This window comes from Siphateles boraxobius, unplaced genomic scaffold (genome assembly GCF_051911475.1).
Source record: "Siphateles boraxobius isolate OS27281-9 unplaced genomic scaffold, OSU_SipBor_1 13, whole genome shotgun sequence".
NCBI classification, from domain to species: Eukaryota; Metazoa; Chordata; class Actinopteri; order Cypriniformes; family Leuciscidae; genus Siphateles; species Siphateles boraxobius.
Genome location: NW_027508733.1, coordinates 6,018,165 through 6,045,939, shown reverse-complemented (window position 1 = coordinate 6,045,939; position 27,775 = coordinate 6,018,165). Strand labels below are relative to the sequence as shown.

At 35.9% G+C, this 27,775-nt stretch overlaps 2 protein-coding genes across 5 annotated transcripts in view; one reads left to right on the top strand and one right to left on the bottom strand.

The window, feature by feature from the left end:
* Window positions 1-2,282: 2,282 nt before the first annotated feature.
* Window positions 2,283-27,775, bottom strand: part of LOC143735324 (galactose-specific lectin nattectin-like) — a 70,125-nt gene continuing 44,632 nt past the window's right edge. Inside the window, exons 3-6 of one of the 4 annotated variants that reach the window (XM_077225480.1) lie at window positions 3,835-3,959; window positions 2,885-3,010; window positions 2,612-2,723; window positions 2,283-2,422 (exon numbers count right to left, since the gene is read on the bottom strand). In XM_077225480.1, the coding sequence (XP_077081595.1) occupies window positions 2,355-2,422; window positions 2,612-2,723; window positions 2,885-3,010; window positions 3,835-3,959 (431 nt within the window). In that variant the 3' untranslated portion in view covers window positions 2,283-2,354. The remainder of the gene's footprint in view (window positions 2,423-2,611; window positions 2,724-2,884; window positions 3,011-3,834; window positions 3,960-27,775) is intronic. The other 3 variants (XM_077225481.1, XM_077225482.1, XM_077225483.1) reach the window with 3 other exon arrangements.
* LOC143735328 (galactose-specific lectin nattectin-like) lies at window positions 19,636-21,781 on the top strand. Its single transcript, XM_077225488.1, has 6 exons — window positions 19,636-19,722; window positions 19,847-19,911; window positions 20,028-20,134; window positions 21,087-21,212; window positions 21,383-21,494; window positions 21,678-21,781. Exons 2-6 carry the CDS (start codon window positions 19,854-19,856, stop codon window positions 21,743-21,745), a joined length of 471 nt encoding a protein of 156 aa, XP_077081603.1. The 5' UTR covers window positions 19,636-19,722; window positions 19,847-19,853; the 3' UTR covers window positions 21,746-21,781.

The following is a 27,775-nucleotide window of genomic DNA, read 5'->3' as shown; positions in this document are numbered from 1 at the left end:
CCACAGCTCCTCCCCCCACAGCTCCTCCCTCCACAGCTCCTCCCCCACAGCGGAGCCTGCCGTGAAGACGCAGGCTAGTAAGCAGGGCCACCGATGACGGCGGATGGCACATTCACTAATAGGACGAAACATCAACAATATGCTTTACATTGACTATGGCCTGTCCATACTTTGACTACAAACTTGGTCCTCAAATCAATATGTATTTTGCAATACATGTAACTTTATAACGTTGCACTCTTTCTATAAGTTATAAATAGCTAGTAAGATAACGTTACAGGATGTAAGTAATTATTCAAGCGATATATAAGATTTGCCTGTACATTATTTCAGCAACATGACAAGCCAGTGAATTAGCAGGTTTCAATTGTTGCTTAGCACAGTGCGTGACATTTTATCTACATGTTATGCGGCTAGAGTTTTGACACCGAGTCAATGGGCTCTGTCTAATTCTTTCTTTTTCGCTTGTTTATCGTCATCGGTCTTTTTCATTATACCTCTTTGTTTTATGAGCAGGTGCCACTCGACAAATTGGCAGTTTAGGTTGTTTCTCCGCCATTAGCACAGCTGCAGCACACCGGCAATCTTGAGCTTGAACTTCGGTACACGCTCGCGCTGTGCAAGAGAGGGGTGTGACCAGCGCGTACACAGGCGTGCTAAGACATTCCTCCTGGCTCTGATTGGTTGTTTCTGACCGGGAGCGGTGTATTTCTGCAAATGGCAATAGGACCACTGGGAGGAGCCAGAGGAGATTGATTTGTTCACAGATTATCTCTCATATTCTACTGTCAGGACATAATGACAGTTATGACACAGTTTTCCAGCTGTATTCACACCGTTTTATCATCGCTTTTGTTAGCTTTAGTAACTTGCCATTTTGTGACATCTGGCTTTTCTACTCAATGACAATCACTCAAATGATCTATCGAATGTTTAAGTCACTGTATTGAGGTGTTCAGGTGCCATACTTTTTATTATCTATTTAATATCAATTGTATTTATTTAGATGTTTCTAATTAAAGCATACACTTAAAACATGTGGTTTAATTCAGTGTTATATTGTTTTTTGAAAGTTGATTAAGTAGATGTTTAATTCTACGTGAAATTAAAAATGAAGTAATATTTAATTTACTTCAATTAAATGTCAAACTAATTAAGTCCAGTAGATTTTACGTGATGATAACCGGTAAATCCTACAATTCATCTTTTTTTCAGTGATATTAAAGACACTTACTATAAAGTGAGAATTTTATTTTGTATAGTAAAAATCTTTTAATAATAATAATAATAATTCATCACATTTATGTAGCGCTTTTCTGGACACTCAAAGCACTTCACATAGAAGGGGGAATCTCCTCAACCACCTCCAATGTGCAGCATCCACCTGGATGATGCGACGGCCGCCATATTGCGCCAGAACGCCCACCACACACCAGCTTCCTGGTGGAGAGGAGACAGAGTGATGAAGCCAATTGGTATATATATACATCGGGATGATTAGGAGGCCATGATGGACAGAGGCCACTGGGCAAATTTGGCCAGGATGCCGGGGTTACACACCTACTCTTTCGAAAGACATCCTGGGATTTTTGTGACCACAGAGAGTCAGGACCTCGGTTTAACGTCTCATCCGAAGGATCCTTCTCATCCGAAGGACAAATTCTCAATTGACAGTATAGTGTCCCCATTATCATACTGGGGCGTTAGGACCCACACAGACCACAGGGTGAGCGCCCCCTGCTGGCCTCACTAACACCTCTTCCAGCAGCAACCTGGTTTTCTCAGAAGGTCTCCCATCCAGGTACTAACCAGGCTCAGCCCTGCTTAGCTTTAGTGGGCAACCAGTCTTGGGCTATATGGCTGCTGGCAAATTTCCTTTATTTCCTTTTCTGCAAATAAATAGTACAAAAACTAATACTGTGCAAATAATCAGAGCAAACTTTGTTTGCAAATGTCTTTTGCTTTATGCAAAACAAAATTGATTTTTGTATTGACAATAAAAAAATCTGTCTTTAGAAAAACTCCCCCACAGCCCCTGCCCCCACAGCCCCTGCCCCCACAGCCCCTGCCCCCACAGCCCCTGCCCCCACAGCCCCTGCCCCCACAGCCCCTGCCCCCACAGCCCCTGCCCCCACAGCCCCTGCCCCCACAGAAATTAACCCTTGCTACACAATATACTATTTTTTCATAAATGAATTTGACAATGCAAAATTTGATTTAAATGCTTTTATTCATTTGAGGAGTGTTTAAGAGAAGATATTGAAAAGAGATTAAAGATTAGAAGATATTTCATAACGCTTTGTAATATTGGAAACATGTAGTTCATTTAAAGCAACTGGAGCAGAATGACGGTCTCACAGGTCCTTAACACAAATATAGGATAATGAGGTTGAACAGCACTCATCGTTCCAGCAACGGTCAGCTGTAAGGTGGAATAAGGAAATAAGTCATTCTGATATTATAGTGTTATTAGAAATTAAGAGCGCATTCAACTTAAGGCACTTTGTGAAATCCAAATGAGTCATTTCATTTTACTGTGTGATGTAAAATTGGATTGTAAAATAGAACTGAAAGTATATTTAAAAAAAAAAAAAAAAAGCTGTATTCTTACAGGTGAAGTTGATCTCCAAACAGTTCTCGTGAAGAGTGTAATTGTTAGGTTGTCCAGAGCACCAGTTGGTATACGAAAGACAAGATCTATTACTCCACAACCAGTGTCCTTCCTAAAGAGTGAATATAAAGAGTGCACTACTGTTGTCAGACTTCAGGAAGCAGCAAATTAAGTTAAAACATCTTCATTAGAAACTTTGCCTTCACCGTTTAAAGCAGAAACTTTAGTTTAGACAAACAAATAGGTCTCTTTAGTACACACAATTGAACTTACTTGTACAGCATCAGTAGCACCAATCCAAGCACGGGTGGAAGGAGAAGGCAATAGAGTCAGCAGGAAATCATTTTCCAGTTTATTACTCACAGATGCGAGACTCACACCAAGATTTTGACAGTTTCTCTAAAGACAGATTTTTTTTATTGTCAATACAAAAATCAATTGTTTTTTGCATAAAGCAAAAGTGAAAGACATTTGCAAACAAAGTTTGCTCTGATTATTTGCACAGTATTAGTTTTCTGTACTATTTATTTGCAGAAAAGATTTTTACTATACAAAATAACATTCCCACTTTATAGTAAGTGTCTTTAAGATCACTGAAAAAAGATGAATTATAGGATTTACCTGTTATCATCAGGTAAAATCTACTTACTACTCGACTTAGTTTGACATTTAATTGAAGTAAATTAAATATTATTTCATTTTTAATTTCACATAGAATTAAACATCTACTGCATTAACTTTCCAAAAACAATATAACACTGAATTAAACCACATGTTTTAAGTGTATGCTTTAATTAGAAACATCTAAATAAATACAATTGATATTGAATGATTATATATATAATATGATTGATTGATTTATATTATACCTATATAATAAAAGTAACATGGCACCTGAACACCTCAATACTTTACAAAATGCAGTTACTTTAACATTCGATAGATCATTTGAGTGATTGTGTCATTGAGTAAAAAATTAATCCAGATGTCACAAAATGGCAAGTTACTAAACCTAACAACAAAAGCAATGATAAAACGGTGTAAATACAGCTGGAAAACAGTGTTGTTTTTTCTGTAGTATTTACTTCACCACAGAATAATTTATCAGTTTAAAGGAATCATTTGACAATGTACTTATACATGAATCTCTTTACATCTGTCTTTCAGATGTAGTTAAAGACACCTAATATAAAGTGTGACCAAATTATCTTGTGACACATTACCTGTGCTGTGCTCCAGTTACTCGGATGAGAAATGAACTTGTAGCATCGGAGTCCAAATTTCCTCCATGTAGCGGCGCATCTTCCGGCATTGTTGCTTGAAATATATGCTGAAAACACGGTAACTCCTTATTAATTGTGCAAATACTAGTCAACGGAATATTGCACATTTTTTTTTTACAAATAATTGTATTGTTACCTTCTGTATTCCACATTAAGAAGATAATGAAGAGAAGCAGAAAACTTTTCAGCATTGCCATGATGAACCTGAAATGAATAAGCAGGAAAAGTTAAATGTCTGCATGCACTCATATGCTGCACACTGCGATTCTCAATGCATTTAAAGACAAAGCACAAAAATACTTCAGGTACAACATTTATTCAGAACTCACTTTGGTTTTTAAATTCTTGCCTTCAGAGTCTCAGAAGAAGATTTTGTGAAGAGCCAGAGCCTGTGTAACACCATAACACTGTCATATCTATTGAATGAAGATGGGTCATATTTATACACATAATATCAGGCAATAACTGTCACGAGTCATCAGTAACACCTGCACACCATCAGCGCCCGATCACCCGACTCCACCCATCCACTCGTTATCAGCAGAGTACTGACTCACCACACCTGCACCCGCTCATCACCAGCACCACCACATATAAACCCATACATCCCTTCACTCATGGTCTCGTCAGAGATACACTAGAATCTTCTGAGTACCCGAACTCTAGTCGTCTGTCTTCAGCCTGCGTGTTGTTGCAACACATTCTCACACCCCAACTCGTCACATATGGACGCTTGGCCAGGACCCATTGGCGTCAATTAATGACGCACTGGGTATACCTTTGGTGTCATTTTTCAACGTGCAGGCCAGGGTAGTCCGATAGACTTCTATAGATCTGTGAACCGGAGCCTGTAGCGTTGAAATTTGACGTCTTGGGTAAGCTCACCGCAATAGTCCGCAGCGAATGGGTCGAGAGTCGAGACTGCAATAAATAAAAATAAAAAGGAATAGGCTACAATAAATGATCTATGCCAGGGCTAGTATAATGGTGGTCCCCACATCATCTTTATCTGGCCCTCCAACTGCTTTTTTATGTTTAAAAACCCTCACAATCTGATATCAAAGTGCCCTCTCCGCAAAGGTTTAGCACGTTCATAGGCAACCGCATTCATCGGTGAGTTTAACAACGCTCAATATGCATGGGCTGCGTCCGAAACCGCATACTTCCCTATTATATAGTAGGCGAGCGAATAAGTATGTCCGAATCCTTAGTATCCATAAAAGAGTAGGCGAGAATTACCAGAGTGACGTACTAATTATCGCGAGATTCGGGCTCACGTATAGGCTACTTATAGTGCGTCCGAATATTCCTACTTTCCTACTATATAGTAGGCGAAAACAGTATTTGAAAGGAGTAGTATGTCCGAAACCTCAGTACTCATAAAAGAGTAGGCGAGAAGTTCCCGGATGGCTTACTGCTTCAGCCCAGATTCTGAAGCAACCATCGACGGATACTTTTCTATCCCAGGAGGCCACGGGAGAGGATACGTCATTATCCAACATTACGATCAGCGACGCGGGTGTTTTCAAATGTGAGTAAACACGGTTCCTTGTGTTAAAACGTGTTGAAATACAGAAGACTAGAGTAAACTGTCGAATTGTTGAAGGTTTAAAGACCTTAGACAGTATAGTATAGTTGTGATTTTGCTGTAAAAACACGTTATTATGTATTGCTATCAGGAGAGCTCCAGTAAGCACACATCTCCAAAGTAGATGTACATAAACCATATACCTCTTAAAGATGCTTATTTTAAATGTCTATTTACATCTGACAGGAAAATCTTCTATAAGTATTGCAGATGAGCACATCACAACATGAAATAGACATCTGATGTATGTGTGCTATTTTAGAATGTACTGTTGTGGCAACACTGTTTACATTAGATAAATGTGCTGTAAGTAAGGTAAATACACAAATCTATAAAGTAACTAAACATGTTATCTATTTTAGTTGTCCATTAGTACTGTTGATAAATTGAGGAACATTTGGGGGAGTGGAGAGTGGCTCATGAAGCTGAATGCTGCATCAAAGGCTTTGAATGAGTATACTACAGAAATGAATAACAAAATCTATTTAAATCTTAAGTTGTAGTTTATTTTAATTATGGTAATTTCAAACACAATTATTACAGCACTTTTCTTATTCAGATCTGAAATGTCTGCAGACTGGTGTGAGCAATGAGGATGGAGAGCCCGGAGCTGAATCCTGGAAATGGTGCCATGGATGAGACACTCCATCACTCCACCTGCCCTTATCGCCTCAGAACAACCTCCGGCACGGAGGCACGGTCACCTGGTGGTCAGCTGATTCATCAGAATAAAGCCACAGAATGAGAACCGCTGTGTGGAGATGGCAGTAGGATGTGGGGTTCAGCGCCTGTAAATACATGCTTGTAGTTTGAATTAAGCTTTGTTTCTGTTGTTGACTTGTATATGCATTTGTTTATTCTGATGGTTACTTTTATTCATTATTTTACTTATCCATGTTTCTTATTGTTGTTGTCAGTAAATAAAATACAATTATTTAATATATTTATGCTTTAATTCATTGCTTGACTATAACTGTATTTACTGCATTTATCTAGTGTGTATTCATGCATATGTCATATGACAAAACAAATTACATTTTGCTTGTTTTTACTAAAATATAAAATTTTCAGTAAAAAAAGTTTTGGTCAGCATTTATCATTATTATTGTGTAAGTTTTGGGGTGGGCTAGCGATGCAATTCATTCTGGGGTAATCTTGTTTTTTAAGGAGTGATACTTACATTTTTCTAGTATAAAAATCAACAGTCTTCTCCAAAGGTGAGATCTTCGAGCAGTTGTGTGCTGTGAGCAATGTGCAGACATTACAAATGCTGAGGAAAACTGGTCTAGGTACGGCTGTCGAGTTTCTGATGTTATGAGGTGTTAGTGCACCTGTCGCTCATATCATTTTTTATTGCAGAACTTATAGTTACATACAAGATCAGGAATGGATGAACAATAATAATGACAGAAAACATAAATATGGGTTTGCATCCATCATAATATGATATTATATACACAGGAAAAAAAGAACAATGACAAGTTTAAATATCTTTGAATAATAGCGGTACAAACAAACTGATGTTGTTGTTGTTATTTATAATCCAGAGGGATGAAACATTCAACAAGAAAAAGAGGAAAACATAAAGGACAGCCCTTAGGGGCCCAAAAGGGCTTTTTGCTTGTGGGTGAACATTTTGGATTTAAAATAAAGAAATTAAAGACATATTCAAGAGATGACGATTTAGGTTTTTTGTAATGAAAAATTATATATTTAAGGTGTTATATATAAGTATTAATATATATATATATATATATATATATATAGCATATTTAAACTGTGGGTCACATTAGAAGTGTTACAAATAAGAACTTAAATCGACCCTAAATGTATTGGTTATACTACAATCACAAAATAAGCAGGTTTAATCAATATCAAGATATTACAGAGATTAATTAAACGTGTCTTTCATATCTTTTAAGTTGTTGCACTTGCGATAACGCGTCGTAGGTCACATGATAACGTCAAGATGTCCGGTTCGCATTCATACTCAACGAGATTTGGCTATAAAGTACCTACTCTTTTAGCGCTCGTTAAGTAAGTACTTATTGAAATTAAGTACCTACTCATTGAGTATGCGGTTTCGGACGCAGCCAAGGTGTACAACCCCATTCAGCGGTGAGTTTAACAACGCTCAACTGCAGGTAAAGCGGCATTCAGAGGCGAGTTTAACCAAAACAACGCAAAAACTGCATGTAGAACGGCATTAAACAGTGAGTTTAACAACACGGCGTGTGCAAGTAAGCAGTTTACGCGTTTTCTTGTCAAAGGTAATGTTATGGCATACATGATGTACACTGCTTTAACTAGAGCATGCTGGATAACGTATTTTTATCGGAGTTTTGTTTGCTAATAAATGTATAATGTTTATATAATGTTTTTTATTTAAATGTTTTAATTTTTTTAATCCTCTAAATTAATAACGCTGACATCACTGTATGGGGCGATCCCAAGGTCCATTGCGATTTTCCACTCGGTAAGTAGAAGAGTTAATTAATAGAGATGGATACTATTCTTAAATGTACACATCAAAAACTCTTGAATCAGGACAAGAAGTTGTGTTTAGAACCTTTAGATGTGTAAGGTGGCAATTTCGTATGACAGTAAATGATAGAAGACAATATAACAATATAGCTTGCTGCACCAAATGTGCAGGCTAGCAAAGTTAGCTAATTGAATTCAAGTTTTTGTCAAATATGTCGCATATAACGTTAATCATGCAAGGTAATAGGGGATGTTTTAAGGTTTTCAGTATTACATTAGCACACAACTATTATCCAACATTATAAATGCTCAGATGAAGAACGGTGTTGCCAGATTGGTTTGTTTTACAGCATACTTGTTTAAAATCCACGCAAAATTATATAATAAACACCCAAATAAATCTATAATTAACAATACAAATTAAATCATAACTACTACATTTTGGGTCATCACAATTTTTCAATAGGAAATAAAACAATTCATATGTATAATTAATGTAATAAGTAATGATATCATAACTTATTGACTGATTCATATATGAATTATATAGAATGTTAGACAACATTTACTGTCTAATTTTTTTCTAAAATGTCATTAACAATATTAACTTCTCGTTTATTGAACTGTATACAATGAATATCACATGAAATATAGCCCATTCTGGCAACACATATGAAGAGAATACTGGTGTAAAATGTTCAATTCTGTTTTTTCTTTAGGACCCTCAAATTTGGCAGCTTCAAAAAATATATTTATTCTTACACCCCACCACATACACACATACACACCACATACACACACATACACGCGCAAACAAAGGCACTTTTAAGAGCCACGTCCGTCTTGTTAATCCTCTCTCTCTCTCTCTCTCTCTCTCTCTCTCTCTCTCTCTCTCCATTTATATTTGTTTTATCTGTCCATCTCTTCATTGTAAGTCTTTCTGTCTGTTTGTGTTTCTGCCCATCACAATGTCCAAGAGTGATTCAGAAATCCAAGAACATCTCATGATCTTGGATAACTTGGTTGATGACCAAGTACTGAAGGATGAGCTCCAAAGTGTTGATGACCTTCTTGGTGAGCTGCAAGAAGAGGAGACAGCAGCACCAGTGAAGACACCTGAGCCGAGGGTGGAATGGAGAAAAGGAGACATTACTGGAAATATTGTTTATGCAAGGCCAAGATCAAGCAGGAATCATTCAAATACGGGTCCGTATTGTTTTTCATTCAAGATATATTGTAGATCTTCATTGTTTAACCACTTATGAGAGTATGTTACAATACATGTATAGCTTGATATGGCAGGGAAACAATCAAACCAGAACCAATCATTGGATTTTTTTACATAAAAAGTAGATTTATGAAAGATATCTCTAGTCTTGGATTAAGTGAAAGACACATTAAGGCTAATATTACATATTTGTGTAAAGCATGAAATAATAGTTCAATTGTGGGCTGTATTGACATTGTCAGGAAATCTTGTCAAAATGGTTATGTCATATGAGCTAGCCTTGTTACCATCATACTAAATCTTTCAAGTTATTGGTTTTGGCAAGGCTGTTTTTGTTCTTCACAGTGTGTAAGCATTCCTATTTGCTGTCATCATCTATATGACACCTTATATGCAGATAACCAATAGTAATTGGACTTCCCCCATTAGGGTTTGGGAAACAATTGTACTAATATTTCTCTCTAGCTCTGTTAAACAGTGAGCTTGCACCATTTTAGGCTGGCAACCAGGCCTTGGGACAAGTTATACATGTTGATTTGTGTTGTTTTTATCCACTACAGCTGATCACATTCGGAAGACTGATCCTTCCTTCATTGCTCCTGACACTAACTGTGAGGTGGCCTTTACTCCAGAGACTGTTGGTGTGTACTTCATTGTGTCACCATTAGCCCTTGTATATACTGTAGGTACTTTATAGCCAGATCTCGTTGAGTATGAATGCGAACCGGACATCTGCCATGTTGATGTTATCATGTGACCTACGACGCGTTATCACACGCGCAACAACTTAAAAGATTTGAACGACACGTTTAATTCATCTATCTGTAAATATCTTGATATTGATTTAACTTGCTCATTTTGTGGTCTTTTTGAAGAAACTGCTTCACATTTATTCTGTAAATACATTTAGGGTGGGTTTAATTTATTATATTTAACCCTACTAATGTGACCCACCGTTTTATACTTAACGATATTATTTATTTTTATTACGAAATCCCTTGAATATGTTTATGTCATCTCTTGAATATGTTATTAATTTCTTTATTTTAAATCCAAACATTTTCATCCACAAGCAAAAGTGCTTAACTCTCGTTTCATCCCTAGGCCTATAAATTACAAAAAAATGCATTTTTTTTTGTAGGTTGTTGCGTGATGTGTTGTGCTTCACAATCTGAGGCAATAAGAGTAGGTGGAGTGATGGAGGGTCTCGTAAGGGCCGGTGGAGTGATGGAGGGTCTCGTAAGGGCCGGTGGAGTATTGGAGGGTCTCGTAAGGGCCGGTGGAGTGATGGAGGGTCTCGTAAGGGCCGGTGGAGTGATGGAGGGTCTCGTAAGGGCCGGTGGAGTGATGGAGGGTCTCGTAAGGGCCGGTGGAGTGATGGAGGGTCTCGTAAGGGCCAGTGGAGTGATGGAGGGTCTCGTAAGGGCCGGTGGAGTGATGGAGGGTCTCGTAAGGGCCGGTGGAGTGATGGAGGGTCTCGTAAGGGCCGGTGGAGTGATGGAGGGTCTCGTAAGGGCCAGTGGAGTGATGGAGGGTCTCGTAAGGGCCGGTGGAGTGATGGAGGGTCTCGTAAGGGCCAGTGGAGTGATGGAGGGTCTCGTAAGGGCCAGTGGAGTGATGGAGGGTCTCGTAAGGGCCGGTGGAGTGATGGAGGGTCTCGTAAGGGCCGGTGGAGTGATGGAGGGTCTCGTAAGGGCCGGTGGAGTGATGGAGGGTCTCGTAAGGGCCAGTGGAGTGATGGAGGGTCTCGTAAGGGCCGGTGGAGTGATGGAGGGTCTCGTAAGGGCCGGTGGAGTATTGGAGGGTCTCGTAAGGGCCGGTGGAGTGATGGAGGGTCTCGTAAGGGCCGGTGGAGTGATGGAGGGTCTCGTAAGGGCCAGTGGAGTGATGGAGGGTCTCGTAAGGGCCGGTGGAGTGATGGAGGGTCTCGTAAGGGCCGGTGGAGTGATGGAGGGTCTCGTAAGGGCCGGTGGAGTGATGGAGGGTCTCGTAAGGGCCGGTGGAGTGATGGAGGGTCTCGTAAGGGCCGGTGGAGTATTGGAGGGTCTCGTAAGGGCCGGTGGAGTGATGGAGGGTCTCGTAAGGGCCGGTGGAGTATTGGAGGGTCTCGTAAGGGCCGGTGGAGTGATGGAGGGTCTCGTAAGGGCCGGTGGAGTGATGGAGGGACTCATCCATGGCATCAGGATTCAGCTCTGGACTCCTCATCCTCAGTGCTCACACCAGCCTGCTGACATTTCAGATCCTACAAAAATGCACTAACATAACACAAAAGCAGTCATTTTAACCGCACAATGTCATTTGATTTCAGTATTATTTAGAAGACAAAAACACTTTTTTTCCCACAAATTTCACATCATCTTTCCTTGCAGGTCCTGCTCCACCACAAAAGATCTCCAGCAAATGCACAGAAATCACGAATCAGAAAAGTGCTGTAATAGCTCTGTTTGAAATTACAATAATTAAAATAAACTACAACTTAATATTGAAATAGTTATTTATTTCTGTAATGTCACTCAAAGCCTTTGTTGGCAGAATTCAGCTTCATGATCTCTCCACCGGATAAACACACATCTGTTCATCTGTCCCTGTAACATCCAGACAAGATACACATTACCTCTGTGATTTATGAACGCAACAACACTACAGGTTGTTTTAACTTTTTATCCAACATAAATGTTCCTCAATTTATCAACAGTAATGGACAAATAAAATAGATAACTTATGTTTAGTTGCTTTACAGATTTGTTCTACATAATAGCACACATAGGCTACATCACTCAGTCTATTTCATGTTGTGATGTGCTCTTCTGCAATACTTACTGAAGATTCTCCTGTCAGATGTAAATAGACATTTAAAATAAAAGTCTTTAAGATGTATATGGTTTATGTAAATCCACGTTAGAGACGTAACTTACGTGTCCTTACTGAAGCTCCCCTGTTAGCTAACGTTATAACTTACATAATAAAACGTGTTTTTTACAGCAAAATCACAACTATAGGCTACTATACTGTGTAACGTCTTTACACCAACAATTCAACAGTTTACTCTACAGTAGTTCAACACATGCAATTTTAACACAAGGAACCGTGTTTACTCACATTTGAAAGTTGATTAGTACGTCACCCAGGTAATTCTCGCCTACTCTTTTGGATTCGTACATACTTTTTCGCTCGCCTTCTCTTTTTCCCATACTAAATAGTATGCTAGGGAAGTATGCGGTTTGGGACGCAGCCCATGAGTGAAGGGATGTGTGGGGGTGCTTCTCATTTCTTATTTATGCATCCTCGTTTCCTTTCCTAGCGCCTCAGCTCCTCCCCTGTAGGTTGTGAGGGAAGGACGCAAGGAAAGAAAATGAGGACGGAGGAATCGAATGAAAGCTTTTTTTATATACATTGGTATACTTTTTTTTATTTATTTTTTTTATTTTATTTTTTATTGCAACAGAGAATATACAAAAAGATGTACATGACAATACAACTCACAACTAGGGCTGCAACTAACGATTATTTTGATAATCGATTAATCGGACGATTATTTTTTCGATTAATCGATTAATCGGATAGAAATTAAATTAGATTTTTTTTTATAACTAAATAAAACCGTAAATCAGGGTATTTATGTGTAAAAGTGTACTTTAAAAAGTGCAAAAGCCACACATTGAGTTTTACTAATATCAATATTTGCATTGTTTTTAATGATAATTGCTGATGGCAAGTTGACAAACATGATTATTGTTAAAAAAATGATATCCAACATATTATGTTTTAACACAATTTTTGTTAAAACAAATTTACACAGACATGTTGTTCAGATGTGAATATCTGAACTAAAAACAAACTAAAAACATCTAAAATATATAATTCATTTAATTTTTATTTAAAATTAATTATATATAAGGAATATAAGGATAAAGAATATAATATATATTATATATAATATATAAAAGAATAAAATAAGGATAAATTGATTAAATAAATATAGAAAGACTGAAAACAATTGTGTGAACGTAGAGCCTCAGTAGATCGCGTTTGAAAAACAATTAAAACTTAGTAGACAAATGCTATAAAAAGAGAACGGAATGGAGGTAACGTTACCCAGCAAGCTAACAGGCTTGAGTAAAGGACAGGAGAAATTATGCATTAGTGCACAAGCATTCGCTGAAAACCACTGAGTACAGTGACTAAAAAACAATATTTTACTGCTGCTGTTATTAACTGCCTTTGTATTTAATGCTTCACTTTGTAAACACCGTTTTAATTTAACCTATTTATGCGGTAGCGCTATTTTAATCCATCACTTACGTTGCGAGCGAACTGATTGCACAACCTGATGCTCGAGACAAAATACAGACATCCCGGAAGTCCCGGGAGTCTCCCGCATATTGATTGCGGCTCCCTGATGCCCGCGAATTAGTTCAAACTCCCGAAATCTAGAGCGCGCAAGCAAGAGCGCGCATGCGAGACAGAAGAGACTGCTCCAAACCGTGTAGCGCGCGCGCTCGGCAGAGCGCCTGAGGGAGAGAGACCTTGCGTGTGTGTGCGTACCAGTAAACGCTCCCCGTGACGTAAGCAGACCAACTAATCGATAATGACATTCGTTGACAACGATTTTCATAATCGATTATAATCGATTTTATCGATTAGTTGTTGCAGCCCTACTCACAACAAATAGAAAATAATAAAAAAAAATAAAATAAAAACATGCCAGGGGTAAAGTTACAATAGTTCAAAGTTACAAAAAGCTTCATAGGTCTTTCTTGCTTTTTTGTTCTTAATTTTATCTAATGAATTCCCATATTGTTTAATCTCCTTTATAAAGTGTTCAAAGCTTGGCTTAGCTTTAGCCCATTTTTTCACATGAATGTGATATTTTCCAAGTAATATGAAAAGTTGTATAAGGAAGCACATGGTACTTTTGGAATCAATATTGTCTTGCACAAAAAAAAATACAACATCAAACAGTTCAATTCGTAGACATGTTTCAAACAACTTAGAAATGAAATTTGAAACATCCAACCAAAACATTTTTGAATAAATACAATTAAAAAAGAGATGAGTTACAGATTCTTTGGCATTGCCACAAAATTCGCACAAGTTTTCAATATTCAAACGGAAACGTTCAGAAAGTAACTCCTTGACAGGGTAAATTCTGTGTACAATTTTATAGGAAACCTCTCTAATTTTATTATTAATGCAAAACTTATTTGTTATAGACCATACTCTTTTCCAATTAATATTTTCAAATTTAGATGACCAAAAACCTGTTGAACAAGGCAAAAAATTTGTTTTTAAAGTATTTCTAATATATTTGTTACTGCATTTATCTATTAATATATTAATATCCCCAATAAATATTGTGTCACAACAAAAACTGATTTGACGATCAACATTCATAGGGCATAATCCAGGATTTCGTAATAGTGAAACTACTCTGCCCGGGATAGCATCTAAAACAATAGCATACTCTTTTGGCCTCACAGGAATCTTAAACTTTTTGAGAAATTCAGGATATGTTAAAAGTAAACCTTGTTCATTAAGCAACTGGTTAACATTAAGAATTCCATTGTCGTACCATGTCTGGTTAAAGATGGACTTTTTTTTGTACAAGATATCTTTGTTATTCCATATAAAGCATCGATGGGTGAAAAGTTGTGTTTGTATATTAATTGCCAAGCCAGCAGTGCCTGCTTATGAAAGTTTGCCAGTTTAACAGGGATTTTATCTACTGAGAAATTACACTTTAAAAGAAAATTAATGCCACCCAAAGAGTTAAATATGTAATTTGGGAAAACATTCCATACACTATCTTTATTTTTAATAAATTCGATTATCCATTTAATTTTAAACACATTATTTAGATCTGTAAAATTTAAAACCTCAAGGCCACCAACGTCTCTATTATTATTTAGAATATCTTTCCGTAAATAGTGTATTTTCTTCCTCCAAATAAAATCATAAAGATTCTTATCTAATTCCTTGAGAACATTATTTGGAACATCTTCTGACATAGATATATAAACAGACCTTGAGATCCCTTCTGCTTTTGAAAGTAGAATACGACCATTTAGGGAAAGATCTCTCATAAGCCACATATTGAATCTGTTTTTAATTTTCTCAATAATAGGTTCAAAATTCAGCCGGCTTCTTTGATTCAAATCTTTACATACCATTATCCCAAGGTATGTGGTATTATCTTTGATTGGTATCCCACAAATTTCTTTCAACACACAATCTTTAAGAGAGAATAAAGTAGATTTATTCTTATTCATCCTTAATCCAGAAATTCCAGAAAATGTTCCTATACATTTAATAACTTCATCTAATTCGTCACTGTTTTTGAGAAAAATTGTGGTATCATCTGCCAATTGGCTAAGTTTAATCTCTTTTCCAAACACTGAAATTCCTTGAAAACTTGCTTTTTTGATATGAGCAGCCATGACCTGAGTAACCAATGTGAAGAGAAACGGTGATATAGGACATCCTTGTCTTATCCCACGGCCCATATCAAATCTCTGACAGGTGCCGTAAAAAATTACCAAAAGCAAAGAAATCAATAACTTTGAACATAAATGAATGTTCAACAGTGTCAAACGCTTTATAGAAATCAATAAATAATATAAAAGAATCATCTGGGATAAGGTGTCTATAATCAATTAAATCTAAAATTAGTCTAATATTATTTCCAATGTAACGGCCTTTCAAAAAACCGGACTGCTCTTCATCAATTATTGTATTAAGATGTTTCTTAAGTCTTTTAGCAAAAATTTAAGAAAAAATTTTAGTATCATTATTTAACAAACTAATTGGTCTCCAATTTTCTAAGACTAATCTATCTTTATTTGGCTTGGGTATAAGTGTAATTACCCCTTGTTTTAGTGATGCGGGCATTTCTCCCAAATCAACTGCTTCTTTAAAAACTGCAAGTAAAAAGGGTGCAAGGTCATTACAGAAATGTTTATAAAACTCCCCTGACAAGCCATCATTCCCAGGAGATTTATTTTCTTTATTTTCTTATTTTCTATTTATACAATTTCTAATTTCCTCTATGTTCAATTCTTTATCGCATGAATTTTTATAGTCTGATGTAATCTTATTATTACTGGTTGATAAGTTACTGAGAAAACAATCTGCATCATTTAGCTGACTACTTGAACTATACAATTTACTATAAAATTGACTAACAAAACAAGAAATATCCTTGGGATTGTCATTAGTAAGTCCATTTATTATTAATTGGTTTACAGAAGTTATTTCTCTATTTCTTTTTTCTAAACCAAAAAAATATTTAGTATTTTTTTCTCCTGCTTCCATCCATTTTTGTCTAGACCGAACAAAAGCACCCCTAGCTTTCTCTTCATAAATATTATCCAGCTCATTCTGCAATGTAGCAAGCTTTAATAGCTCAGTGCTTGACATATTTTTGTTATTTTTATAAGTGAGGGATATTATTTCATTAATTATTTTGTCTTCATCTTCTTTTTTCTTTTTTTTAACAGATTTTCCATACATTATTGTGAATTTCCTTATTTCAAATTTTGTCTGTTCCCATAAGTTCCCATAAGTTTGAATCAAAGAAGCTTGTTGCCAATATTTAATAATTAAATTCTTAATTTGGTCACAAAAATCTTTATGTTTCAATAGACTATTATTTAGCTTCCAATATCCTCGTTTAACTCTGCTTGATTGAGAAATTACCACATTAATTTTAATGGATATGCCTTTGTGATCAGTTAAAACTGATGGTTCAATAGTAACAAATTCAACTCTGTCTTTTATACGTTCTGAAATGAGCCAAAAATCAATACGCGATTGTTGAGATCTGTCCCTATTATTCCACGTATACAAAAGTGATTGTGGATTTATATACCTCCAAATATCAATTATGTTCAATCGTAAACATACATTACTTAATTCATTTGCCATATTATCAATTCTAGGTGGCAATCGATCTTGTCTTCCATCAAACACCGTATTAAAGTCACCACCCCAAATTACTTCAGCTGAGGGAAATTTTGAATGTAAATGATTAATATGGCCTTCAATATCTTGAAATAATAACTCGTTTGTTTTTTTATTATTGGTGGCATATATATTAACAATAATAATTTTAGTTTGGTTTATATCAATAAGTAAAGCAATCCAATGACCTTTATCATCTGTTTTGTGACTTATAATCTTCCCTGAAAACCTGTCCTTTAAAATAGCGACACCTGCTGTCCTATTTGAGGCACCAAAAGAAAACCAAATGTCACAACCCCACTGATTCTTCCAAAAAAGTGCATCATCTTGGCAGGCATGCGTTTCTTGAATAAAACAAAAATCTGCTTCTTTACCTTTACAAAACAAAAATAGAGCTTTTCTTTTCAGCATGTCACGTAATCCCCTAGCATTAACAGAAAATATCGTTATTGACATAAACTTGAACAAGACCGGAAAAAAACCCTAATAGAACAATTAGGTGAACAATGAGCAAATTAAGGTTGAAAGTGTTGAGAGTGTATAAAGGGTAAACTTACTCCATCACTTCACTAAACAGTCACATTTCAGTAACCAGTCACCATCTCTCAGTAACCAGAGATCCTTTTTGCTTCAATTTGAGTAACATAATAACAACCTCCTGTTGTTGTTATTTCGCAATACGAATGACTATAAGTATTAATAAAAAATAAAAATCTTAAATAATTCGTTCAAATTTTTAACCTAAAACAAACAGCTACTTTCCGTTTCACAGTAATTTAAGATTCAGAACCCATAATAAAAGAGCAGTGATGTAACCTACTTTTTAATTTCTTTACCATCAACAATTGCCTTGATTCCCACAAAGAAGGCCCTTTTGCCCTCTTCCAGTGCTTTGTCGATCGAAGGCCAAAGGAGATTCCGCGTAGCCCTGTCTTTGATCGTGAGGTCCTCTTTGAAGTACATCTTGTTCTTCTTAAGAAAGTCATTTCCCTTTGCTCCTTTCCATGTGAGGTCCCTCGCTGTTCTGGAAGTGAATCTTATAATCACCGGCCTTGGTTTCTTATCCTTGCCGCCATCTGAGACGGGTCTTCCAACTCGGTGAGCAATGTCCACATTGTTTGCAACGAAATTACGATCTTCTTCGACAACCACCCCTTTGCAGATTTCCATTACCCGAGTCTTGACGTTATCCTGTGCACGTTCGGTCAGCCCCTCCAATCGAAGATTCCATCTCCGACAGTACCGATCCTGATCTGTCCTCCATTTCAGAGATGCGCTTCAGGTTCGCCTCGTTTTTGTTTTTCAAATCTTCATTCTCCTTCCGAATGTCGAAAATTTCAGAGTGCACCACTTCTAGCGCTTCTTTCAACAGATTGATGCTGTTAGAATTTTCTTTTACCATGTCTTTTATTTCCTCGGATGACTGTCTAATTATTTGAATGATGCTTTGCTGTACCTGACTTAACGTTAGTTCATCCGTTGCATCACGTTTTGCTTGCTTTTTCGACGGAGGTGCTTTGGATGGCGTATTTGGAGACGAATCACATTCACCTCCCTTTTTCTGTTGACAAGTGTAGGAGTGCGTTTCGCTAATAAGTCTTTTTTCCGTCGTTCTTTGAAGTTCAACATCCATCACCTCAGGAGCTGACAAATCCATGATAACATCTATTCTCTCTAATCGAATAAGAAACCAAACTAGTATTAATTAACTGTAATTATTTATAAGAATCTCAATAACACTCAAAAAAGTGTGACTTGTTTCTCACATCAACTTTTGTAAGATATACCCTATATTGTTGTAAGCGCTAGAACATGTGCGTCTAGTCAACCCGCCATCTTGGCCCCCACATTGGTATACTTGATCACTCGAGCGTCACTTCACAGCGTCATCAGCAGCGCTCAAAGGATCTGCCCTTATGTTGTTGAAGTTTCTTTATTTAAGAAATTCATAATGAATAATAATAAAGCAAGATACCCTGTTGAAATATGTGATATGTGTGGTTTATATAAACTGCAAAGGTAAACTATAAATTAAAAAGATTGTGACCGATGTGAAGGGGGAGGAGAATGTATACGTGCGTCACGTTTAGTCAATAAAACACTTCCGCATAGGATACACCTGTGTATCCTTGCTCATAACTCCTCCGAAAGCCTCCTCACTTCTCGATCCTCGACTCCTCGCGGTGCAATTAGAGAATTGAAATGTCCTTCAAGATGGCTGTGCTTGATTGGTTTCCGGGTCATAGGATGGAGGACAGAGGAGCGAGGAGATGAGGAGGGATATTGAGAAGCACCCTGGGTTTATATGTGGTGGTGCTGGTGATGAGCGGGTGCAGGTGTGGTGAGTCAGTACTCTGCTGATAACGAGTGGATGGGTGGAGTCGGGTGATCGGGCGCTGATGGTGTGCAGGTGTTACTGATGACTCCTGACAGTTATTGCCTGATATTATGTGTATAAATATGACCCATCTTCATTCAATAGATATGACAGTGTTATGGTGTTACACAGGCTCTGTCTCTCCACTAAATCTTCTTCTGAGACTCTGAAGGCAAGAATTTAAAAACCAAAGTGAGTTCTGAATAAATGTTGTACCTGAAGTATTTTTGTGCTTTGTCTTTAAGTGCATTGAGAATCGAGTGTGCAGCATATGAGTGCATGCAGACATTTAACTTTTCCTGCTTATTAATTTCAGGTTCATCATGGCAATGCTGAAAAGTTTTCTGCTTCTCATTATCTTCTTCATGGGGAATACAGAAGGTAACAATACATTTATTTGTAAAAACCCTTGTTTTTTTTTAAAACATTTTGGAAATGTACAATATTCCATTTGACTAGTATTTGCACGATTAATAAGAAGTTTGCCGTGTCTTCAGCACATAGACCCATGAATATTGCCGGAAGATGCCCCGCTACATGGAGGAAATTTGGACTTCGATGCTACAAGCACTTTTGTCATCAGACTACCTGGATCGCAGCAGAGGTAATGTGTTACAACAAGATGATTTGGTCACACTTTATATTAGGTGTCTTTAACTACATCTAAAAGTCCGCTGTAGAGACATGCATGTACACAATTGTCAAACGATTCGTTTAAACTGATAAAAACGGTTCTGTGGTTAAGTAAATGCTACAGAAAGAAACAAATGTAACTTCTACAAGGAAAAGTTAAGGCAAAAAGTTATATATTAGTAGCCTACTTAATTCAATCATGTAGAAGTTATACTCGGAAGTATCAATGAAATAAGATTAAGTAAAACCTATTCAACTTTTATAATACTGGAGTCCCCATCATGCACTGGGGCATGAAGAATTGGGTTGATTTTTTTTTCTTAGTTTTCCAGCTGTATTTAGTTTTATCGCTTTTGTTTAGTAACTGCCATTTTGTGACATCTGGATTAATCTTCTACTCAAAATAACACAATCACTCCAATGATCTATTGAATGTTAAAGTCATTGTGTACCAAGTATTAAGGTGTTCAGATGCCATGTTACTTGTATTCTATAGATATTGAATACAAACATCTAAAATGCAGTATGTAATCTAAGTAAAGCATGCACTGAAAATGTGTGGTTTAATTCAGTGTTATGTTGTCTTAGGAAAAAGTTAATTAAGTAGATGTTACTTAATTCTATATGTGAAATTAAGTAATATATACTTCACTTCAATTAAATGTCAAACTAAGTCCAATAGTAAGTAGATTTTACTTGATGATAACAGGTAATTCCTACAAGTCATTTTTTTTTTAGTGATATTAAAAACACTTACTATAAAGTGGGAATGTTATTTTGTATAGTAAGACTTTCTTTTCTGCAAATGGTAGCCTACAGAAAACTGGTACTGAGCAAACTGTTTGCAAATGTCTAAAATGTTGTCACTTTTGTTTTAGCTATAAAAAAAAAGATTTTGTATTGACAAACATCTGTCTCTTTAGAGAAACTGTCAAAGTCTTGGTGCGAATCTCGCATCTGTGAGTAATAAACCGGTAAATGATTTCCTGCGGAGTCTATTGCCTTCTCCTTCCACACGTGCTTGGATTGGTGGTCATGATGCTGTAGAAGTAAGTTCAATTGTGTGTCCTAAAGAGACCTATCTGTTTGTCTAAACTAAAATTTCTGCTATAAACAGTAAAGGTAAAGTTTCTAATGAAGATGTTTTGACTTCAAATCTGAACTTAATTTGCTTCTTCCTGATGTCTAACAGAAGTGTATTCACTCTCTTCACTCTTAGGAAGGAGAGTGGTTGTGGAGTGATGGAACTGTGTTTTCGTATACCAACTGGTGCTCTTGGCAACCTGACAATTACAAGGGTGCCGAGCACTGTTTGGAGATCAACTTTTCCTGTAAGAATACAGCTCTTTTTTTAAGTGCTTTCAGTTATGATTTGCAATCCAATTTTACATACAGTAAAATGAAAGGACCCATTTGGATTTCACAAAGTGCCTTAAGTTGAATGCTGTTTTTTTTTTTTTTTGTTGGTTTGTTTCTAATAACACTATAATGATCAGAATTTCTACCACCTACAGCTAACCGTTGCTGGAACGATGAGTGCTGTTCAACCTCATTATCCTTTATCTGTGTCAAGGACCTGTGAGACCGTCATTCTGCTCCAGTTAATTTGATTCACAAAGTTATTCTGAAATCAAATCTCTTCTAAACTTTAAATCCCTTTTCAATGTCTTTTCTGAAACGCTCAAATTAATAAAAGCATTGAAAAACCAAATTGTGCGTTGTCAGTCAAATTTCTGTATGTAAAAAGGGAAGTATATTGTGTTGCAAGGGTTTGAGGATGTTAGAGTGGCATTAAATGATGTCATCAGGGGCCGTGTTTAAAGTGCACACATGCTTCATCATTGGCAAAGATATTTGCATGTTTCCTGGATTGTAAGCAAATATGGAAGTCATACAGGGCCCTTTTTGTTTTCTGAATATCCCAGAACAAATAAAATATCCCAACATTTTGGTTTGAGAACTCTGCAAACAAATCGGATTGAGTGAACGGTTTAAACAACTCGAACTGAATCATGAACAATTTCAGACCATTTTCTAAACTGGTTTAATTTGATCAATAGTGATTTCATTATTCTGGCATTGCTATTTCTGATTCTAAACGGCTGATAGAAAACACAAAGGACATGAGCAGAAAACAAAGTAATCCCCAATATCAGAGGGATTTATCGGCACAGTGAGAATTTAAAAAAGTCTCCAGTGACAGCTCTATGCTTCACAATTTAAAAAGATAAATCATTTATTTCAGCGATCCGCATCAAAATAGTATTTTCAAGGCCGCAAATTGGTTTTGGTTTAGGCCTATTTTTATTTGATTCTATTAGTTTTAAAAACCTTCTTCATTTTACTTGTACATGGTCATCAGATAATTTTACACTTGCATAATTATTTTGCCAATTATCTTTGAAATGTGGGTGATTTCAGTAAGCAAATATATGAGTTAGTGCAAGTGAATCGATTCTTGGATCCAAAAACATGTTCGTTCATGAACCAAATAATTGGCATCAACATGGCAAATTTGAGATGCGCAAAATCTGCGCAGAACCGATCACCGGTGATCACCGCGAGATGCATGCCGGTGTGGTGAAGAGATGAGTCCCACCTTAGGACCCAAGCAATACGATTGGTTCAAAGCACGTTTTATGGGTAATCGTTTTAGTGCCTGGTTACAAATCAGACACAATCACTTTATTATAGAAGTCGGTTAAATTACGTTATAACGAGTCATTAATGTTTTTTTAACTCATGTTTCATATACTAGTATATAACCGAAGCTATTGATTGTAAATTTCAACATTTCTCGTTCTTGTGTTTTTTAGTTAGCTTACATAGTAACAGAGCATACAGCTATCCGATGATCGTGCTAGCTGAGGTTTACCGGAGCTTATACTGCCTTACCGTATTCACAGCGATTCGAAATGCAATTATAATTATTTCACTATTTTTATCGTAATAATCAGCGCAATATGTAGTACAAATTGTGTTATTAATATAACCATGTAAGTTAATAATGTTAAGTTGTGTTTATTACAATTTTTCTTATTGACTGTTTATCCATTTAAACAAATGACAGAATGTTAACTTAGCTATGTTTTGTGTGTACTTAGTATAAATATTAATTGGATGTCTAGCCTTGATTACAGAACAGTGTGATAAAATTACGGAATCACAAATCTTAATGTAATCATTATCAAACCCCTTAATTCATATAATAATCTTGTATTTTTATCCTGATTAATGAAACAAATTGCATTTTCAGGTTTTGCGACGTTAATTTATTTGTTATTAAGCATTAAGGCATAATATAAATTTTTTTTTTAATTATATGCATGTCATTTTGTGTAATAATTCATGTGATTTATGTCATAATTATTTCTTAAAACAGAACAATAACATTCAATGCAATAAAATTAGTGAACCAAAACTTACGGGCTATAAAATATAACATTTTGACTAAATTACACAATACAGTACAACATGAACAACTGAATTATGAGATATAATGGATTTAATTTTTATTAACACAAAACTACAAGCAGAATGCACATCATTTTTGGACATTTATACAGCTTTTTAAAATACACAACAATACAAAGCTGCTTTAAACAGACATAATGTAGTGTGTCTTAATTTTTTTAATACTTTTGTGATAGTCCTATGGCTATACATGTGTGAAGATTAAAAAAATAATAATGTTGAGTTAGCTGTGTTAAAAATGTTTAATGAACTGTAAGGTTAAAGTTTTTTTTTAGGTCCATCCTGGATTAACTAATGAGACCCAAATAGATACAGTTTCTTTTGCTGTATGTAAAGTCAAATCTGTAGTTTGAAGTCATTCATATTGTATGTGCAGTCAATTCTTTGTGGAACCATCCTGAGGCCTAGATGATGCAGTCTGGTGAGATGTGGCGAGGCACCTGAGACCATGAGGCGACACCATGAGATGAGGAGACTGTGTTACTCTGAAAAAGAGCAGCTTTTTTTTTTGCAAAACACAATATAATGCTGTAGCACGTGCATTTGTACACACGCAAAGTCTGTTGTGCTTTGTAACATCACTCAATGTTTTTACTTAGATGGGCAAACTCCACGCTCCATGTACTGCCTCACCTCCGCAAACAATGAAAACTGTAACATAACTTTAATTCAAAACAAATATAATGATATTAGGTTAATTAATTAATATTAGGTTACTTATTAATAGTGCAGTCAGTGGTCCAAAAAATTAACTAGATTAATCACATATTTTTCTGTGATTAATTGCGATTGATCACAATTAAAAACGCTCAAGTTTGTATTCGTTAATATATTTAATCATTTAATAATTTCACATTTAATCTCAAGATTAATGTAAAAACAACATAAAATGACTAAATAAAGACAGTATATTTTAAGTACTTGTTTAATGACATCTTTTTATGAATGAAGGCCAGTATCACTGATAGTAATACAGCTAGGGATGTCTTGATAAATATGACCCCCCCCCCCAACCATAACCCTACCTGTCTAACATGTAGGAAATATACAGAAATTGAATAAAGCGATCAAACACTGCACTGCATAATTTATCAATTAAAAATAAATTACTCCTTATTAAAGCTACAAAAGTTACCTGCCGTTGCCGACTGACAATTACGGCTGCGCAGTGCGCATCTGTCTCTGCATAGTGTGTGTCAGGACATTGACAGACAGCGCGTTCTCTTCTGTTTTGTCAGACTTGAATGGTATAAAACCATTTGAAGGAATAAGAACATGATCAATGTAACACTAAGGATGACAGAAAAAAAAATTACAAAAAGTAATCGCATGCGTTAACTTTGACAGCACTAGTTATGAATATATTTAATTAAGTTATTAAGGCGTTTCATGCAACTGTGCCCAGGTGCTCAAACTCCCAATTTGTGCAAGGTGCCTTAAGAAGGCCTTACATTTTTAATTCTTCATTCAGCCACAACGGCAGAGATTTCAAAGACTTTCATCCAAAATGTATTATAACATTGCAAATAGTTTATTCGAAAAAAAAAATATATATATATATATATATATATGGGCTCATGCAAGAATTGTGAACTTTGTCTTAAGCATCTATAAAGGTAAAAATTATTACAGGCCGATCATTTCGTTTATTGAAATGTAATTACAATTAAACATTATTAAAATAAACAGTGTGATGTATACTTACTGAGATGTTGGATGAAAAGAAGGAACAATAATTAATGTTAATTTAAATGTATAATTAAATTGTATTGTTGAATTCAGTAAGGTAAATGTATTGGTCGAAGTGATGATATTGTCCAGAGATGGTTGGTCACAGAGATGAAACTGTCCAGAGAGATGCACAGATGTCCAGAAATTAAATTTCGCCGAGTTACTTTGGAAAATTTCGTAGAATTTCTGACGATAGGGACCTGTAAAACATGACAAGCGTATATATAGCCCCGCATTTAAAAAAAAAATTGATGAGAGACATTCTCATTCGCCATTTTCAAGTGTTTTTAAAATTGATATATAGCCTATATATTGCCCTTGACTGTATGCAAAAATTAGAATTACAGAATAGAATGCATAAGAATATACAGAACAGGTGCATAAAAGAAATACGATACAACAATAAAAAAATAGGGCTAGGTTTTTGTGTTTTTTGTTTTCTAAATCATATTCTTCTTTAATACAAAAAAATATTTATTGAATTCTTCTTTTTCATCACTTTAAGGGCTTTTATAAAATACATAAGCTCATTAAGAAATGTACAAAACCTTGGTTTCACCTTCAAGTACAAATTGTTGTGTATAAAATGTACCCAGTGTAAATCATTTCTAAGCGTGAAGAGATGAGTCCCACCTAGACAGGACCTGAAAAGATGGCCGCCACGATGCCCGTACGCAAAACGCCACTAAGACAGAGTTATCACGAATCAATCAAAGTATCAGTTTAAAGAGTACCGAAATGGAAATGGCCCTTATATATATATTATATATGTATATATCAAACAGTTAGAAATATCATTAAATATTGGAAGTTGATTACAAAATTGTGTGGATTCATTATAATTTAGTTACATTTATTTTAATTCCAATACTTCAAATGGTGGAGAATGGAATAAAGATGTGATTAAAATTATACCTTATCATACACTGTAAATGTTAGAAGCACTTTACCCCTGCTGAAGATACTCCTTTGCAGAGATCCCAAACCTACCCTAAGCATTTTGTGCACACAATGAACTACAAATATCAGCGCCATGTTTTCCCATTACTTTCATAGAATGACAGAGATATATGGGTAATGTAGTTGAAAGCATTTAGTAACGAAACCTTTTAGTACCATTTAGTACCTGTCTTTAATGGACAGGTTGATATCTAAATATGTTTATTGTGCAAACATTTATGACATAATATGAGGGACAGCCTGATTTTTTTTTTTTTTTTTTTGTGAGAACTTTTAAAAAACCTTTATGCCACCTTTCCATAAATGTCTGAAAACTGTGTCCGTCATTATTTAGTAAACATAGCAAGAGCAGATGTCCTGCCAATTTTGTCCTAACCATACTTTGAGTTATAGCCATTTGAAATGTGCATTTGTGTGCTCTTCCAGGGCTGTTACTGGACCCCTGTGGAAGGGCAGTACAATCTAATTGTCATCATGGAGAACAAACTTTGTTAATTTTTTGCCAAAATTTCATCTCCACCCCCTCTTCTTGTGCCTTACATTTCTGACATCAATAATGTGCATGCTTCCATTTTTAATAGATGTAGGATTTTGTTTGTTTGTTTATTATGAAATAAACTCGTATGAGCCTAGTAAAATGTTGTATTCACTGTACAGAACACCACGTTCACACCATATTCACCATACTTTATTGCACAACACTTTATTGGAGGATACAGCATAAAGTTGATAAAATAGCATATATTAAATAAAAAAGATGAAAAACAATGGATCATCAAAATACATTTACATCCATTCACCGCTGCTGAAACCACACAAATGAGTGCCACAGAATCCCATACAGTCAACTATGATACAGAAAACAGATTTGATATTGGGTTGGAAAATAATGATTATATTATTAATGATTATTATAATTGTCTTGCTCTTCCCTGTACATGTCTCTATCATGTTCATGTTCTATCATGTTCTTATTCGTCTAAACAGTTTGTTCAGTTGTACCCTAACTGATTAAAAGAAGATGTGATCACTGATGTGGTGTTGCTTTTTCTCAACAAACAGAAAAAGAAGTGGTGACATCCCATTGCCAGATGTTCTTCAGTCCTAAAAGTAAAAAAAAAACACACACAAACAATTCAAATGAAGTTGTTTTAAAGGAGAGTCAGGTCAGCTTATGTTCTGCATGATTTAAAGCAGTGGTGGGCTACTCTGGCATCCTCAGCATCCACTGTCCTGCAGATTTAGCTCCACCTCAAACCCACCGGCCTATAATTGTCTATAAGTAAACCTGAAGACTTTGGTTAAAAAATGTATGTGTGCTTGATTACAGTTTTTCTCAATTGCTAAAACACTAAGCCCTATTGTCTGAACCAAATGCTCAGTTGCCTGAACCCACTGATTGAATCAATCACTCTTTTGGCAAAACTATAAGCACTTTTCACCTGTT